Below are 16,964 nucleotides of genomic sequence, written 5' to 3' on the forward strand. Positions count from 1 at the left end.
ATGGAGACACAGTCGCCCTCATCCTCCTCGACCTCTCCGCAGCCTTCGACACAGTCTGTCATAGCACCCTGTTACAACGCCTCAGAAACTTCGGGATCCAAGGAAAAGCACTGGAATGGATCACCTCGTTCCTTGCCGGAAGAACTCAGAGAGTCCGCCTCCCACCATTCAAGTCAGATGCCACTGAAGTCATTTGTGGCGTACCACAAGGATCTTCACTCAGCTCCACCCTCTTCAACGTATACATGAGCCCCCTCACGGCCATCGCACGCCAACACAACCTCAACATCATCTCCTACGCTGATGACACTCAACTGATCCTCTCACTCACCAAAGACCCTAACACCGCCAAAACCAACCTACATGAAGGAATGAAAGAAGTAGCCGAGTGGATGAAACACAGCCGTCTGAAACTGAACTCAGACAAAACAGAAGTCCTTATCTTAGGTACCTCCCCCTCCGCCTGGGACGACTCTTGGTGGCCAGAGGCCCTTGGAAAAGCACCCATCCCGACGGACCACGCACGGAACCTGGGCGTCATCCTGGACTCCTCACTCTCGATGACCAGACAAGTCAACGCCGTTTCATCATCCTGTTTCAACATTCTTCGCATGCTCAAAAAAACATTTCGCTGGATCCCCACCGAAGCTAGGAAAACGGTCACCCACGCACTGGTTACAAGCCGCCTGGACTACGGAAACACCCTATACGCCGGAACCACCGCAAAACTCCAGAAAAAACTCCAACGCATCCAGAACGCATCAGCCAGACTCATACTAGACATCCTGCGTAAAGACCACATTTCCGGTCACCTGAAAAACCTCCACTGGCTCCCCGTCAATAAGAGGATAACATTCCGCCTCCTAACCCACGCACACAAAGCACTTTATGAACTTGGACCCGAATGCCTCAACACACGACTTTCCTTCTACACCCCCTCCCGCCAGCTACGCTCTTCCAACCAAGCCCTTGCTGCTGTACCTCGCATCAACAAAACCACCATGGGAGGAAGATCCTTCTCCTACCTAGCGGCTAAAACCTGGAACTCACTTCCCACTCACCTTCGCCTCACTCAGAACCACCTAGCATTCAGAAAGCACTTGACTTGACTGTGGGATGAAGCGGGGTTGATGTTGTCAATGTGCTGTGAGATGTAGCGGGGTAGGTGTTGTTGATGTGCTGTGGGATGTAGCGGGTTGGTGTTATCGATGTGCTGTGGGATGAAGCAGGGTTGGTGTTGTAGATGTGCTGTGGGATGAAGCAGGGTTGGTGTAGTCGATGTGCTGTGGGATGAAGCAGGGTTGGTGTTGTCAATGTGCTGTGGGATGAAGCGGGGTTGGTGTTTTCGATGTGCTGTGGGATGAAGCGGGTTGGTGTTGGTGATGTGCTGTGGGATGAAGCAGGGTTGGTGTCAGCGATGTGCTGTTGGATGAAGCAGGGTTGGTGTTGTCGATGTGCTGTGGGATGAAGCAGGGTTGGTGTTGTCGATGTGCTGTGGGCTGCAGCTTTCTTCAACCCACGGTTAGCCTCTTCCAGCTTTTGAATGACGATTTTTAATTTACCAGAAATCAGGAATGCGTAATCTGAACTACCTTTAACTAGGGGTCGAAAAGCCCCTGCAATTTCATTCAAGACTTCAAGCAGATCATCAAGCAGTTCACTTAGCCCCAGGGACATGCTTTCCGGACTGGGCTTGGCAGCTACAGTGCTCAGCAAACTGGTGGATTTACTCAAGTAGATCTTGAAGTTGAGCCAAATTGTATGCAGTGTAAGCATGGGCGAATTTTGCGAATCTGGCGTTCGCGAATTTTGCGAATTTGCGAACTCGCAATCCGCAAAATCCGCGAATTCTCGCGAATTTGTGGTTTTTTTTTGTGTTCGCAAGGATTTCTGCCAGTTCGCAAGGATTTCTGACAGTTCGCGAGGGTTTTGTAACAGTTCGCAATCGCGAACTTACATGTCGGCTCGCAACGGTCACGATTATGTTGTTTCTACGTCTGGGTCATCATCATAGGTTCCCAGCACCCTCTGTTTCACCCCTGCCACCCTCTGTTTTACCCATGCCACCCTCTGGTACATCAATGCCTTATGCCACCCTCTGGTTCATCATCACTGTAGATTATGGGGGGAAAAAGCAAGCACACCTGCCTGCTTCAACTGACATGAATTAATTTGGGGTTGATTTATTAATGTGTCACTGTTTTAAAATTCCAGTCTGGCACCTGCATCCTTATCTGTAATTTGCTTTCTGTTGTAGTGCAATTTGTTTTCCAGGACATTTGTGGCCTACTTGTAGCTATTCTATGAGCCTGCTGTGAGGGTCAGAGCAGGGTCATACAATTGTTGCAACTAGCAATTGAACTCTGGAGGGGCCCTTGTCAGGAAGCACTACAGGGAATGGTTATAATGATGAGTTTGAACTTTTGAACCTGCTGAATGCTTTTTTTGTGTTCGCAAGGAATTCTGCCAGTTCGCAAGGATTTCTGCCAGTTCGCGAGGGTTTTGTACCAGTTCGCAATTGCGAACTTACATGTCGGCTCGCAGCGGTCACGATTATGTTGTTTCTACGTCTGGTTCATCATCACAGGTTCCCAGCACCCTCTGTTTCACCCCTGCCACCCTCTGTTTTACCCATGCCACCCTCTGGTACATCAATGCCTTATGCCACCCTCTGCTTCATCATCACTGTAGATTATGGGGGGGAAAAGCAAGCACACCTGCCTGCTTCAACTGACATGAATTAATTTGGGGTTGATTTATTAATGTGTCACTGTTTTAAAATTCCAGTCTGGCACCTGCATCCTTATCTGTAATTTGCTTTCTGTTGCAGTGCAATTTTTTTTTCCAGGACCTTTGTGGCCTACTTGTAGCAATTCTATGAGCCTGCTGTGAGGGTCAGAGCAGGGTCATACAATTGTTGCAACTAGCAACTGAACTTTGGAGGGGCCCTTGTCAGGAAGCACTACAGGGAACGGTTACTAATGATGAGTTTAAACTTTTGAACCTGCTTTCACTTTTGCAAAACTCGTTTTTCTGCAGAGCAGCATTACAGCAACTTTAATGCCCCACCAAGCTTATATGAGAAAGTTGATTTCTAATCCAAAAGTTATCCAAAGAAAATCAAAAGGCCTCAAATCTAAAAAAGTGCAGGCAAATGTCAACCTGAGGAGTTATTCTGATGAAAAAAAATCATTTTCAGAAGGTCTATGCTGCTTGCTAGTAGATTTCTTGTGCGGAATTGCAATTTTTTTAATTTCGCGAGTGCGAGATTGTTGCTGCCCGCCGCACCTACATGTTCGCAATTGCGAACTTACACCGCAAAGAAAAAAAATCCGCTGCGTGCGAATTTGCAGATTTTGCGGGAAATTCGCGAATCTCGCGGATTGCGAATTTACCAAAAATCCGCAAAATCCGCGAGCGTAACGGATTTTCCTTCCATGCTTAATGCAGTGCCCTTTCAGAGTTTAGATCTTGTTGGAGGGCTTGAACTTGTGCCCTGTTAGCCAGAAGGTTCTCTTCTATGGAACGTATATCTGTCTCATACTTGAGTGTTCTTCTAGCGTCTTGTAGTTCCTTTACTGCATTTTTCTGAGCTTCCTTTGCTTTACTGATTATGTTACCACCTAACAGAATGGAAAAAAAGACTACATGATTATTGGTACACTGTAACACTGAAGTGTGTGAATACATATAAACTAAGATATTACTCAAACCATAAACTTTCCAGAGGGCAAAGCATATCATTGCAATTGTTTAACATTTGGTTAAGAGTTAGCTTTTTAAAAAGATTTCGGGCCAGATGTAGGTAAATAGCAAATTTTACCAATTCGCTATTAAGGACTCGCAAAATTGAATGTAGGTAGGAATCGCTAACATACTAGCGATTCCTTAAAATCCCTTAATAACGAATCAGCAATTGAGATTCATTAATAAGAAATACCTACTTATTCATTCCAATGGGCTAGGAGGCCCATAGGAATGAATGGGAAGATATTCACTATTTGAGATTCGGTATTAAAGAATCGCAAATAACGGGAGCTATTTCAAGGGTACCAGGGTGCCAAAAAGAGACCCTGTTGCACCCCTGAAAATGTGCATGAGTGCACATGTGGCGCACATGTATGCCTTAAGGGCATGGATGTGTGCCACATTGCACTTTTAAAAAAGCAAAAAAGTGTTTTTTTATAGGAAATCGCTAATTACCACTGTTAGACCTGGCACTATTGGCGTGGGTCTCCCTTCCATTTTGTTGCTGTTGCCTCATGTGTTTTTGCTGGGGTTAGCTGCTCAGAGCACTGTGCCACTGCCAACCAGTGCCACAGTGCAAGTGCTCCCTGTGTAAATTGCTATATTGATTGGATGCCATGATTGGCTTATTTGGTTTACTGTCAGACCCCAGTACAGTGCACCAGGAGTGCCCAGGGCTTGTAAATCCAAATGCTGCTAGTGGGCTTGCAGCACTGGTTGTGCCACCCACAGAAGCAGCACTGTAAAATGTGTCCAAGGTCTGCCATTGCAGAGCCTGTGTGCAGTCTGGTACTGTCCTGCTGACTGGGCGAGTGCACCCACTTGCCAGTCCCTAAACCTTCCCCTTTCTTCATATCAGTCACCCCTATGGTAGGTCTAAGGGCAGGGTGCATTGTAAGTATAAGGTAGGTGTTGGACTTGGCCCTTTTTCCCAATTTATTTTGCTTTTCGCCCCCCTAATATAAGGATGTCTCCCAATGGTAAAGCTTACTGTATAGGCCATGTGAGGTATGAGATGCCCTGCTCAATGTGTAATGTCATGCAATGGTGTGAGCACTTGTCAATTCCCCTCATTGTAAACATGTACCCTGGTGAAGTACTATTTTTAAAATGGATGCCATGGCTGTGCGTTGTGCCACCTGACTGCAGTAGGGTAGCGGTCTAGTTGTTAGGTACCCAGCCACCCCTGCTTTTGGAGGGTAAGCCTGGCACCCAGGGTGCTCTACTCCTCCCCCTGAGCCAGTTTGAACCAGTTCGCCAGAGAATTCCAGAAGCTGCTGGCACTGTCTGGGGGGGGGATATAAATAAGGGGGATGTGCCACCATGTGCAGAGACAGAGCTGGGACAGGAATGTGAGGGGACCTGCTGCCAGGGGATACCGCCACTTGGGCCTGTGTGTCGTAATTGGCATGGCCGCGTTAGCGATTAGCTGAAACTACACGTTTTCCTCCTTAACTTGGCTATACATGAATACGCCATTTTGAATGTTGCGGCGGCCATCTTAGACCATAAGCGGCCTCGTGGCCGGCGTGCCCTTTAGTCCGTTGTCCGTACCACTGACCACTTCAGTCTGCCCAGCAACAGGCTATTTTTAGTGCTGGTCAAGCTCACGCATGTGTAGTCCCTACTGACCAGTTACTCTTCAGGAATGTGCGCCAAACTGACCAGCGGAGTTGTGCCTCCTCCAATGAGCTGGCTGTATTCCAAAACATGACCATATATGTACATGAATGTGTTCTAACTTGTGCCGCCTATCTTTTATTGCCCCAAAACTGTATATAAATTGGGGTCACACCGGTGTTCGGTGTGATACCTCTTGCATTACCGAAGGGTGCTGTATGAGTGTACCACCACCCCATGGGGTCTTAATAAACTTGTTCTTTGCCTTTTACAGTTTCCGTGCCAACAGTTCTTGAGTGTAAGTGGGTTATCTTTGGAGCATGTAGGCCTTGGGAACCTTCATTACTACAAATTGGCGACCACGAAGGGACTCATCGGCGACTCGGATGCCCGAAGGAGAGGTCGTGACGAAGGCTTGGAAACTCGCCATGGACGCGCGCTGCCACTGAGTGACCCGAGTCTTGGCTCCCACGGTGTTTCTTCCTTTCCTTCCGATCTGACCTTCCAGGTGGCGCCGGTCTCCGACTGAGTTTTCGAGTGTCTGTGTTTCTGGGAAAGTGCCGTTTGGCTGATTTGATCACAAGACCTTGGCAGTTGGAATCTGGACATTTGAGAATTTAGGTAAGATTTGTGTTCGGTAAGGTAGTCTTCGGACGTTTACTGAAGTTCTATGATTTGTGATCGGTAAGGTAGTCCTCGGACGCTTGCCGAAGCCCTACGATCTATGATTTGATTTGAGTTAGCTAACGTTTGTGAACTTGTGATCTTTGAACTTATATGTGTAGTGCACTTCACATAGGCAGGCATGTAGAGATGTTTCTCTAACTTTGTTTTTTTTCCTCTGAGCGGCACATTTGTGTGAAGTACTGTAAGTGCCATTTTATATACGGTGTCACGCTTTCGTGATACTTTTTGAACATGCCTGTTTTCAGCACACTCCGAGGAATGTGCTGTCTTGGAAATGGTACCACAATTAGGTTAGTGGAAGCACAGCCGGCTCCCCCAGAGGGAACACCGAATAGGGAGATGTATATTAAATTTGGCCTTCCCCCTATTATGTACAGCAAATTATGGCATAAGTACACAAGAACTGATCCTGAATTGCAATGGCCTCTACATGGGTCGTTCGATTTACGTAAAGTACAGTTTGTGGAGCAATGTTTGTTTCAACGCAGGTCTAGACAAAACATGTTTGATTGTGTGCGAATGTGGGAGAAAGCGGTGCGCGAGCGAATGAAACGTGAAGTTGCCTTGGCGGACAAAGAGCAGCGCAAGGCTGCTCGGGATAAGGCTTTACAGCTTGAGGAAAAAGAGGCTCAGGAGAAAAGAGAGAGGGAGGAACGGGAACGTAAATTGCAAACGACTGGTCAATTTCCTATTCGCCGACCGCTTTATCCTGTCCTTAATAATGAAATTGATGATTTTTCATTGCTAGATCGGTCCCCGCCTCCGTACGTTTCGCCAACGGCTCCAGCTGAAGATTCGGGAGATGATGGGCAGGATAAGTCGGAAAAGAAGGGTATATCCGCTCTCAGGTTTACAGCGGAGAGGTCCGCACATTTACGTAGTTGGGCTCGTAAAGTGAATAGGAAATGTGTTTCTCAGGATGAGGTGATTGCGGAGAGGAGTAGGTGGTCGGATCTTGAATTAATGTATTTTTTGTATAGTTTGGCGGATGAAGTTGATGCCGCGTATCGTGACCTTTCAGATACGTTAGAACCTAAAGCTTTGTCAGTACATCGTGAGAATTTGGATAAAGGTTTATTTGATCTTGCAGATGTTGACGACCTTTTCAAGCAACTGATCCAGCTGCGAGATGAAACAACCAGATTGCGGGAGGAGCGGAAAAGGAAGCAAAAGGAGTCCGAGCCGGAGAATAACGAGCAGATTAAGGAGTGTTCTCTCCGGGGTTCAGATAAGAGTTCTGCATTGCATGTTATGCCTATGCGTGAAGCCGCGCCCTTGTAGGTTCCACCTAAAGGGGAAGGGACAGATGATGATAAATCGTCAAAGGATGCGAAAGGATATTTTATATATAACTGGGTATACACGCCTTGGAATAGAGCAGATGTTATGGCATTGAAAAATTCTCTACCTGATCTTCGGAAAAATCCGGCGGCATTTTATGAAGGGGTGGAAGGGGCTATTTCATCTTGTGTGATGACTCTTGTTGACATAGATCTGTTTTTTGGGCTAATCCTTCCACCTGATATGTGGAGGCAAATTCGTAAAAATAATGATGAAACAATACTTGGGGGGACATGGAAAGAAATAAATGCTGCCAATTTAGATAGGGAACCGGCATGTAAGCCTTGTCAGTTGATTCTAGACCTTCCGGCAGCTATTTTGATTAAATTAAAAACGCTTGTTCCTTCTAAAAAGATCGATTGGACTATGTTAGCCTTGTGCAAACAAAAGCCTGATGAAACGGTTTCAGATTTCTTTACGCGCTTCGAGGAGGCATTCCATGATTACAGTGGTCAATCTTTAACAGACGATACGGGTCGGCATTTGTTCGTAGATAAGTATGTGGCTAATCTCCTACCGGAGATTGCAAAGCGATTAAAATCGAGTGAAAGTTCCTGGGCCACGGCGACCCCTGCGTCTTTGTTAACTATGGCTCAGTATTATGAGCGGCAGGAGTTGGAGGCTAAAGAAAGTGTTGATAAGAAGGCGAAAGAATTGAAAACGAAGGTGATGTTGGCACAGGTTCGGGGAACACAGGGCAGAGGGTATGATAGAGGTAGACGTGGCGGAGGTAATGCGTCGTATGGTCGTACGGATATAGCGGAGGATCAATGTGCCTACTGCAAGGAGTTTGGGCATTGGGCTGATGATTGTCCGGTACTTCGTGAGCAGCGTAGTCAGTGTGGTCGAGGAGGTGGTAGGTCGAGAGGAGGTTATACGGGAGCGAGGGGTGGCGGAAGTGATCGTGGTAGGGTTGAGGACAGGGGCCGTGGCCAGGATGAACGAAACACGTTTGATAGACGGAATCAATATAGGATTTCGGAGGGTGAGAACGTGGAGCACCAGGATTATGTGCATGCATAGGACTGCGTAGGATGGGGTAAGGAATCAGTTGAAGTGCCGGTAGATCAGCAGGGTCCATATGTAACAGCGGGTATTCTGGGTTCTACTGATCATTTTTTGGTCGACACAGGGGCTACTCGTAGCGCTTTGTCGAAAAACTTGGTTCCGAGGGCTCCCCTGTCTGGCGAAATGATAACATGTGTAGGGTTCGATGGCACACCCTCCCCTAGCCCATTGTCAAAGCCCCTTGCGCTGTGTCTTGATAAATTTTTCAGTTTTGGTCAATTTTTGTTATCGCCCCATACACCAGACAATATCCTGGGCATTGATTTGCTTAAATATTTTCGAGCAACGATTCGGGGCGCTCCTGAGGGAGTGCGGGTTATCCTGAATGACAATTATCCTGAGTCGGATAGGTTTTGCACTATCTTAGACATTCCAGCCTTGGCCTCTCTACCGCATACGTTATGGGCGACCTCAGATACGGATGTGGGAGAGATGCGTATTCCACCAATACACATTACTGTTAAGGAAGGGGTCCCTCTACCACGAGTACCCCAGTATAAGATTTCGAGAGAAGGTGAAATTGCCTTGACGCACAGTGTTCAGGATTTGATCATTGCAGGAGTGGTAGAAGAGGTTCCTTATAATGTCTGTAACAGTCCGATTCTTCCGATCCTTAAGAGAGATACTGACGACAAAGTCTATCGCTTTATTATTGACTCCCGAGAGATCAACAAAATTGTCATTCCCCAATACCCGGTGGTGTCCGATATTACGACCTTGCTTACATTGGTGCCACCAACGGCCACAACATTTAGTGTTATTGATTTAAAAAACGCGTTCTTTTCCATCCCTGTCCATCCTGATAGCAGATATTTGTTTGGCTTCACGTTAAATAATAAATCGTATAGATTTTGTCGTGTTCCCCAAGGTTACACTAAGAGCCCGAGTATATACAGCCAGGCTTTGAAAAGACAGCTTGATTCCTTTGAGTTACAGACTGGCGTTGTCCTCATCCAGTACGTGGATGACCTTCTGCTTGCTGCAGACTCTTATGCACAATGTGAGGAAAGTACAATTGCGTTGCTTTCCTTTTTGGAACTGAACAATCATAAGGTTTCGAAGAAAAAGCTCCAATACTGTAGACCTCAGGTGACCTACCTCGGTCATCTGTTGTCTAAGGAAGGGCGTGCATTAACATCTGATCGAACTCAAGCAATTTTAGACACACCAGTCCCCCGCACGCAGAGAGATGTACGTGCCTTCATAGGGTTGACGTCTTTTTGTAGACAGTGGATCATGGGTTTTTCATACATCATAAAACCTTTGCTAGCATTACTGTCCAAAGCTACACCAATGCCCCTTGAATGGACAGATGAATGTCAGAAGGCCTTTGAACAGTTGAGACAGGCCCTTTGTTCTGCACCCGTGTTAGGCACACCAGACTACACGAAACTTTTCACATTGTACGTGCACGAGAATGATGGGTGCGCGTTGTCAGTGTTAGTACAAGTACACGGGGACAAGCAGAGACCATGTGCATACTTCTCTGCCATTCTTGATCCTGTAGCACGAGGGTTGCCTGGGTGTTTTCGAGCGGTAGCAGCAACAGCAGTAGCTATACGGCAGAGTGAGGGTATAGTGTTATCACATAAACTGCTGGTGTTAGTTCCTCACGCAGTAGATGCTCTGCTAAATCAAACAAAGACCCAATACCTTACGAGTGCGCGACTAACAGGATATGAGCTGACACTTTTGGCGCCACATATTACACTGAAAAGATGCGCTACTCTGAACCCCGCCACTTTATTGCCTTATCCAGTCGAGGAGGGTCAGGAAGAAAAACATCACGACTGTGTTTTCCTGACCGAGGAAAAGACAAAGGGTCGTGTTGACTTACAGGATGTGCCACTTCCAGATGTGGATGGGGAACTGTGGGTTGATGGATCGTGTTTAAGGCTGCCAGATGGTACGACTTCCGCAGCCTATGCGATCACGACACTTAAGACAGTTGTAGAAACAGCTAGGATACCACAGAAATCGGCTCAGGCAGCAGAGCTGATAGCCTTAACAAGACCCTGCGAATTGAGTGCTGGCCTATGTGTGAACATATACACAGACAGCCGGTACGCCTTCGGAGTAGCACATGACTTCGGGCTACTCTGGAGAGAGCGTGGGTTTTTGACATCTCATGGGGAACATATTATGCACGGAGAACTAGTGCGTGATCTCCTAAACGCGTTGCTTTGCCCAAAGAAAGTAGCGATAGTAAAATGCAGTGCCCACAAAAAGATTACGGATAAGGTGGGACAAGGAAATGCCTTCGCAGACAACATAGCGAGACAAACGGCTATGTCCCGGACTAGCTCCCCCATGTATGTGACACAATCGCAGGCTGAGCGATGGAGTGATGCTAGAGCAGAAATATTGGATATTCAAAAATCGGCTACTGAATCAGAACTTGCGGCATGGGCAGCAGATGGGGTACTAGATGATGAGGGTTGTTGGAGAAGCAAAGACATGGAGAAATGGAAATTGCCTGCGGCTTACTTGCAGGCGATGGTCCAGATGACCCATGGACTGGCGCATGTCGGAGCTCTTGCAATCACTCGACTGTTAACACGAGTCTGGGAGCATCCCGAGATTGCGAATACAGCTAGGAGAGTAGTACAGACCTGCCTGATTTGTTTACAACACAATCCTGGAAAGGGGACCCATACTCCGAAAGGAGGGTTCGTTCCACCTTCTGCACCATTTGAGGTACTCCAAATGGATTATATCCAACTCGAGCGCTGCAACAACCTGAAGTACGTCCTAGTGGTGGTATGTGCCTTTAGCAAATGGGTTGAGGCCTTCCCCACGAAAGACAATACAGCTCTGACAACGGCTAAGGTGTTGCTTAAGGAATTCTTTCCTCGCTTTGGAGTTTGCAAATTTTTGTGGAGCGATAATGGGCCTCATTTTGTTGGGAAGATTGTGGAGTATGTACTGAAGGGGTTAGGGATTCAGCAGAAGTTCCACGCTGTGTTCCACCCTCAGTCGGCAGGTCTGGTTGAGCGGTACAATGCTACGCTGAAACTTAAACTGGCCAAAATTGTGGCATCCACGTCGTTGAAGTGGCCAGATGCTTTGCCGCTAGCACTGCTCTCTCTTAGATCAGTACCCCATTCACGAACTGGCCTTACACCATATGAGGTGGTGTTTGGGTGCCCCATGAATATCTGGGGGGTGCCCAAGCCGCGATTAATACATGATGTGCCTTGTGTTATGATGAACGACTATTTGGCACGATTAACAAATGATTTGCTTTCTATTCATCAACAGGTTCGAGAAGCGCTCCCTGACAACTCTACTGGAGAGGGCCATGGTCTTCGCCCCGGCGATCATGTGATGATCCGATCGTTTGAGAGAGCGAGCAGTTTGGAGCCAAGGTGGAAGGGCCCCGAACAGGTCCTCCTTGCGACCCGGACCGCTGTACGAGTGACCAACAGGAAGCGGTGGGTGCACTCGACACACTGCCGCCGTGTCTCTCCGGATCTGGTGACTCCTGCTGTGCTGATTGATTACAAAGAGATTCTGGAGAAAGAAAAGAGCCCAGCTGTGACGTCGGCCGAAGTTGAGGGAGCCTTCCCGGACCACGCTGTTGCTGGACGAGAGCACTACAATCTGCGTCCGCGATAAGAAGATTTTTGGTTTTTTGTACGTGACTGGTTGGTTACCGCTCCAGGTTTGTGAAACGGAAACCGGGAATTCCAAGGGGGGGATCAGTTCTGCCAGTGTAGCGACACCCGTCTTGGCCCGGAGAAGAAAACAACGGCTACCTCGGAGTTCAGCACCGTATTTTTCTTTTTTAGGTATACACGCATGTGTATTTGAGACTTTGTGAACAATTTGAACTATTTGAGACACTGTAAGAACTTTTCCAAACTATGGCATCACCAGCATCACGAGATAAGCGAATCTTGGGTGCCGTTCTCTTTGTTATGACTATTGTGGTGATAGCTGTAATAGCCTGGGTAGTTGAACTTGTGGTACCTGCACGTGAACATTTGCTGCCGACTACCCCGGCTCCATCTGAACATTTTCATTTTACCTTACCCTACCATGAAGAACGACATCGGCAAACTTATCTGAACAACAGTTTTATTCAGATTCTTCATCACACGCACAATATGACCAATACTTCAAATTGCTGGGTGTGTGGGATGTTACCGGGGCACCAGAAGAGAGGGGGCACCCCACTCATTCCACTCCCGTTCTCTCATAATGGATCCTGCAATGCCTGGTACACCCTCCTCTTTACTTTGAGATGGCCAACCAAAGGGGGGGTGCTTTTCCGTTTGAATAAAGTATGCTCCCATGACAAGGATGGGTTTCCGCGGGCTGAGGGTACTCGATTCGAATGGGAAGAGTACAGGCCCGACAACGTATCTGCCCCGCGTGTGTACAGCAATCAAAGAAATATCAATGTATCTAGCTCACATGTCATTAATGTCATTGCTACTAAAGCCGATTTGTGTATTAGAAATAAAGGTTCGATTGCGGTAGGGAAGAGTGAATGCAACACCACACTTACTTTTGATAGCCCGAATGGCATCTCATTTGTAGCATCTCGAAACACGTATTTTATCTGTGGAACGAAGGGTTATCATCAGCTTCCATTGGGATGGTTGGGCACGTGTTATGTATCGTTTGTGCTACCTCCTGTGTTTATTGCCCCACCAATGTATCACAATGACTACGTCCTGTATCATGATTTTGTCCTGAATAGAGTTAAGCGGACTGTCGTTCTGGATGACATAGACCAGACTGATACTGCCTTACAACAGTATGTGGACTTCAATTTGGGACTGTTTTCCTTTGTGGGGGCCGCGTTGAACAGCCGGAAAATAAGACGATTGACACGTGTTGTCGAGGCTGTAGCGAATGACACTGCCATTGCCCTAGGAAATATCACTGAGGAACTTCAGATTTCTAGAATAGTTATGCTCCAAAATAGGATGGTGTTGGATGTAGTTCTAGCTGATCGTGGGGGGGCATGCAGAATTATCGGAAGTAGCTGCTGTGTATACATACCTGACAATTCTCCATCTGTATATGATGCCATATCAAAGCTCCATAAAATAGCAGCTGAAATACACCCGGACAATGGAACTTGGACACTTTCAGGATGGTTCTGGTCAATGCTTACTACTTGGGGCTGGAAACTGTTAACGATTCTATGTATAATTGTGGGGGCACTGTTTTTTGTTTGCCTATGTATCCAATGTGGCCCTGCCTTATGTTCCATGTGCCTATCAGCTTGCATACCATCAAGACGAGCACTTGCCCATGACAAAATGATGCTTCATAAAGAAGTGACACAAATAATGTTAATAGACATCAAGGACGAACATCCTGATTATGTTCATTATGAGGTAGATTCAGCTAAACGCTAAAAGGGTCATCTGTCGTAATTGGCATGGCCGCGTTAGCGATTAGCTGAAACTACACGTTTTCCTCCTTAACTTGGCTATAAATGAACACGCCATTTTGAATGTTGCGGCGGCCATCTTAGACCATAAGTGGCCTCGTGGCCGGCGTGCCCTTTAGTCCGTTGTCCGTACCACTGACCACTTCAGTCTGCCCAGCAACAGGCTATTTTTAGTGCTGGTCAAGCTCACGCATGCGTAGTCCCTACTGACCAGTTACTCTTCAGGAATATGCACCAAACTGACCAGCGGAGTTGTGCCTCCTCCAATGAGCTGGCTGTATTCCAAAACATGACCATATATGTACATGAATGTGTTCTAACTTGTGCCGCCTATCTTTTATTGCCCCAAAACTGTATATAAATTGGGGTCACACCGGTGTTCGGTGTGATACCTCTTGCATTACCGAAGGGTGCTGTATGAGTGTACCACCACCCCATGGGGTCTTAATAAACTTGTTCTTTGCCTTTTACAGTTTCCGTGCCAACAGTTCTTGAGTGTAACTGGGTTATCTTTGGAGCATGTAGGCCTTGGGAACCTTCATTACTACATGTGTGCTGGACCCTGCACCCATCTGGAACCCCCCACTATCGTCAGGGCTTGTGGGGCCCCAAATCAGGAGTTCAGGCTGCCAGGTGGGAGGAGGGCCACGCTGCAGTGGGGATGGTGAAAGCCTATCACCCTGTTTTTTTTGTTGTTGTATAACTTTATTGATGTCCGTGCAGTTAACACAGCATTTGCCTACAACCCGGAGGCCGGCTGCTAATACGTTTGTAATAATATACATCTGTTAAGATTCATTCCGGTGGAAAAGTTGCAGTTTAAAAGCAGTGTATTAATTCTTCTCAAAAACACGGCAGTCTGTAGCAAAAGGTTAGTGTACATCTTACTTTTATGGTTTTATAAACTTAAGTTAACTTGTGACTCGATAGATCAATGAGCAGCTCACAATATTGCATCCCTCTTTGCACGACTTCCATGCGTAATCTCAGATCGGTACTTCGGTACATTCCATCGCTCTCGGGCCCCCTTGCAATTTATTCTCCCGTAATTCCTCCCATTCTCATTACCTCCCAACTTTCACCCCAACACTCAGATCTTAATCCACATCTTCCTCGTCCTCTGAATCGTCCGTGTCCTCCTCTGACAATGGATCACATATATCCCCCCGATATCTATTCCATGGAAGCCATACCTTGTTCCATTTACGAGGATTAGCCCTTTGTTTATACACAGCCCTCTCTATCACCATAAGCATATCTACATTTCTACACCATTGTGCTCGGGTTGGGACCTCTATCGCCCCCCATTTCTGCGCTATGTCACGCTTGGCCACCATGAAACCTATAATAGCCCATTGTTGTCCCTGGCGTGTCAGATCATTAGGCCCCCACACATTTAGCAGGCACATGCGTGGATCAGGTGCAATCGACACCTCAAGAGTTTGTGAAATCGTGCGCAGTACCTGTCTACAATACTCTACAATTAGTGGACATTTCCGGAGTGTGTGCAATAGTGTCCCTTCCCCACCACATCCTCTGAGACAATATGGATGGTCTGCCCTCTGAATTTTGTACAATGTGGTCCTCGTATAATACACCCGATGTAGTATTTTAAATTGCACAAGTCTAAAGCGCGCTGAGACGCCAGCTTCTCTCGGAGAGGCCATTGCCTCATTCCGTTCCGTCTCATCCATTTACACTATCTCATTCTCCCATTTTCCTTTCAGGAGCTGCAATGGGTCTGGTAGATTATTTAATAATTTACGATATGTGAGGGAGGTGGCGCTTGTCTGCATGTAGTCTGTCAACAGACGATCTTCTAGCGGGGGAGACTCTGGGATATCCGTACCCGCTTCAATCGCTGTCAGCAGTGCGTGCCTTATTTGGATGTAGCGGTAAGTCTCATTGGCTCCCAGGCCGTACTGCTGCCGCAGCTGGTCAAAGGGAATCACTCCATCTTTAGTCCACAGGTCTCCCACCGTGGAGATGCCTATATTATCCCACTGTGTGAACCCTTTACTGTGTCTTAATTGTACCAAGGCCTTAGTGTCCCACAGTGGCGTAAGTCTAGTGATAACACCCCCCCACTTTAGTTTCGCCTGTGCTTTGTGCCATATCGCCACTGTGTGCCTAGTAGGTCCTAGGAGTTTCATCAGAAGTCCCTTGTTGTATAACGGGGCCAAGAGAGTGTGCGTACCCAGCTGTGCTCTGTCTGCTAGATAGGCAGGGTCGTCCTGCGGCGCATGAAGCCACTGGTTGACAATCTTAAGGTGAGCCACCCAACAGTATAGTTGTACATTCGGCAGGGCTATCCCACCGCTGTACCAGTCTCTGACCAGTTTCCCGTATGCCACTCGAGCCGGTCTGTCTCCCCATAATAATCCAGTGACCACCGAAGTTACTTTACGAAAATATGAAGGTGGCACTAACATGGGCGTATTTTCTAATGCATATAGGAAACTAGGCAGCGCTTTCATTTAAATAAGGCCGCCCTTCCTAGTAACGTCAGCGGGAGCGACTTCCAGTGTCTTGCGTCTGCCTGAAGCCGCGTGAGCGGAGGCATCAGGTTTAGGTCGTAAAAGGTTTTATTATCTTGAGTGATAATTATCCCCAAATATTTGAATGTGTCGGTCGTCACCGTCAATGGGCAATCGGCTGGTAGCTTTGGGGCGGGGCCTCTAAGTACATACATGACCGATTTAGTCCAGTTGATTTTATATCCAGAGGTGTGCCCGTGCCGTTCACACAGCGCCAGTAACATTGGGATCCCCCTCTCTGGATCCGACATGTAAATCAACATATCGTCTGCATATAATGATACCCTGTCTTCCCAATTTTCCCCCCATTGTATCTCTCTCAGCAGCTGGGATGTTCTAAGGACTGCTGCCAATGGTTCCAGGACCAAAGCAAATAATAATGGCGAGAGCGGGCACCCTTGCCGTGTCCCTCTGGCCAAGGAGATATCCCGGGAGATATGTCCATTCGCCGCCACATGCGCCATCGGTTCAGTGTAAAGCAATCGAATCCATGAAATAAATCTGGGACCGAAGCCCATATGTTCCAGGACTGCAAAAAGGTACTGCCATTCTAC

General features: G+C 47.2%; 1 protein-coding gene across 1 annotated transcript in view; it reads right to left on the bottom strand.

The window, feature by feature from the left end:
• Positions 1-1,089: 1,089 nt before the first annotated feature.
• LOC147663022 (uncharacterized) overlaps positions 1,090-16,964 on the bottom strand; it is a 76,729-nt gene continuing 60,854 nt past the window's right edge. Inside the window, exons 3-4 of the mRNA XM_086950726.1 lie at positions 3,444-3,623; positions 1,090-1,760 (exon numbers count right to left, since the gene is read on the bottom strand). Coding sequence (XP_086806852.1) covers positions 1,090-1,760; positions 3,444-3,623 — 851 coding nt within the window. The remainder of the gene's footprint in view (positions 1,761-3,443; positions 3,624-16,964) is intronic.

The sequence above is a fragment of the Lissotriton vulgaris genome, unplaced genomic scaffold (genome assembly GCF_964263255.1).
Source record: "Lissotriton vulgaris unplaced genomic scaffold, aLisVul1.2 SCAFFOLD_1970, whole genome shotgun sequence".
Taxonomy (NCBI): domain Eukaryota; kingdom Metazoa; phylum Chordata; class Amphibia; order Caudata; family Salamandridae; genus Lissotriton; species Lissotriton vulgaris.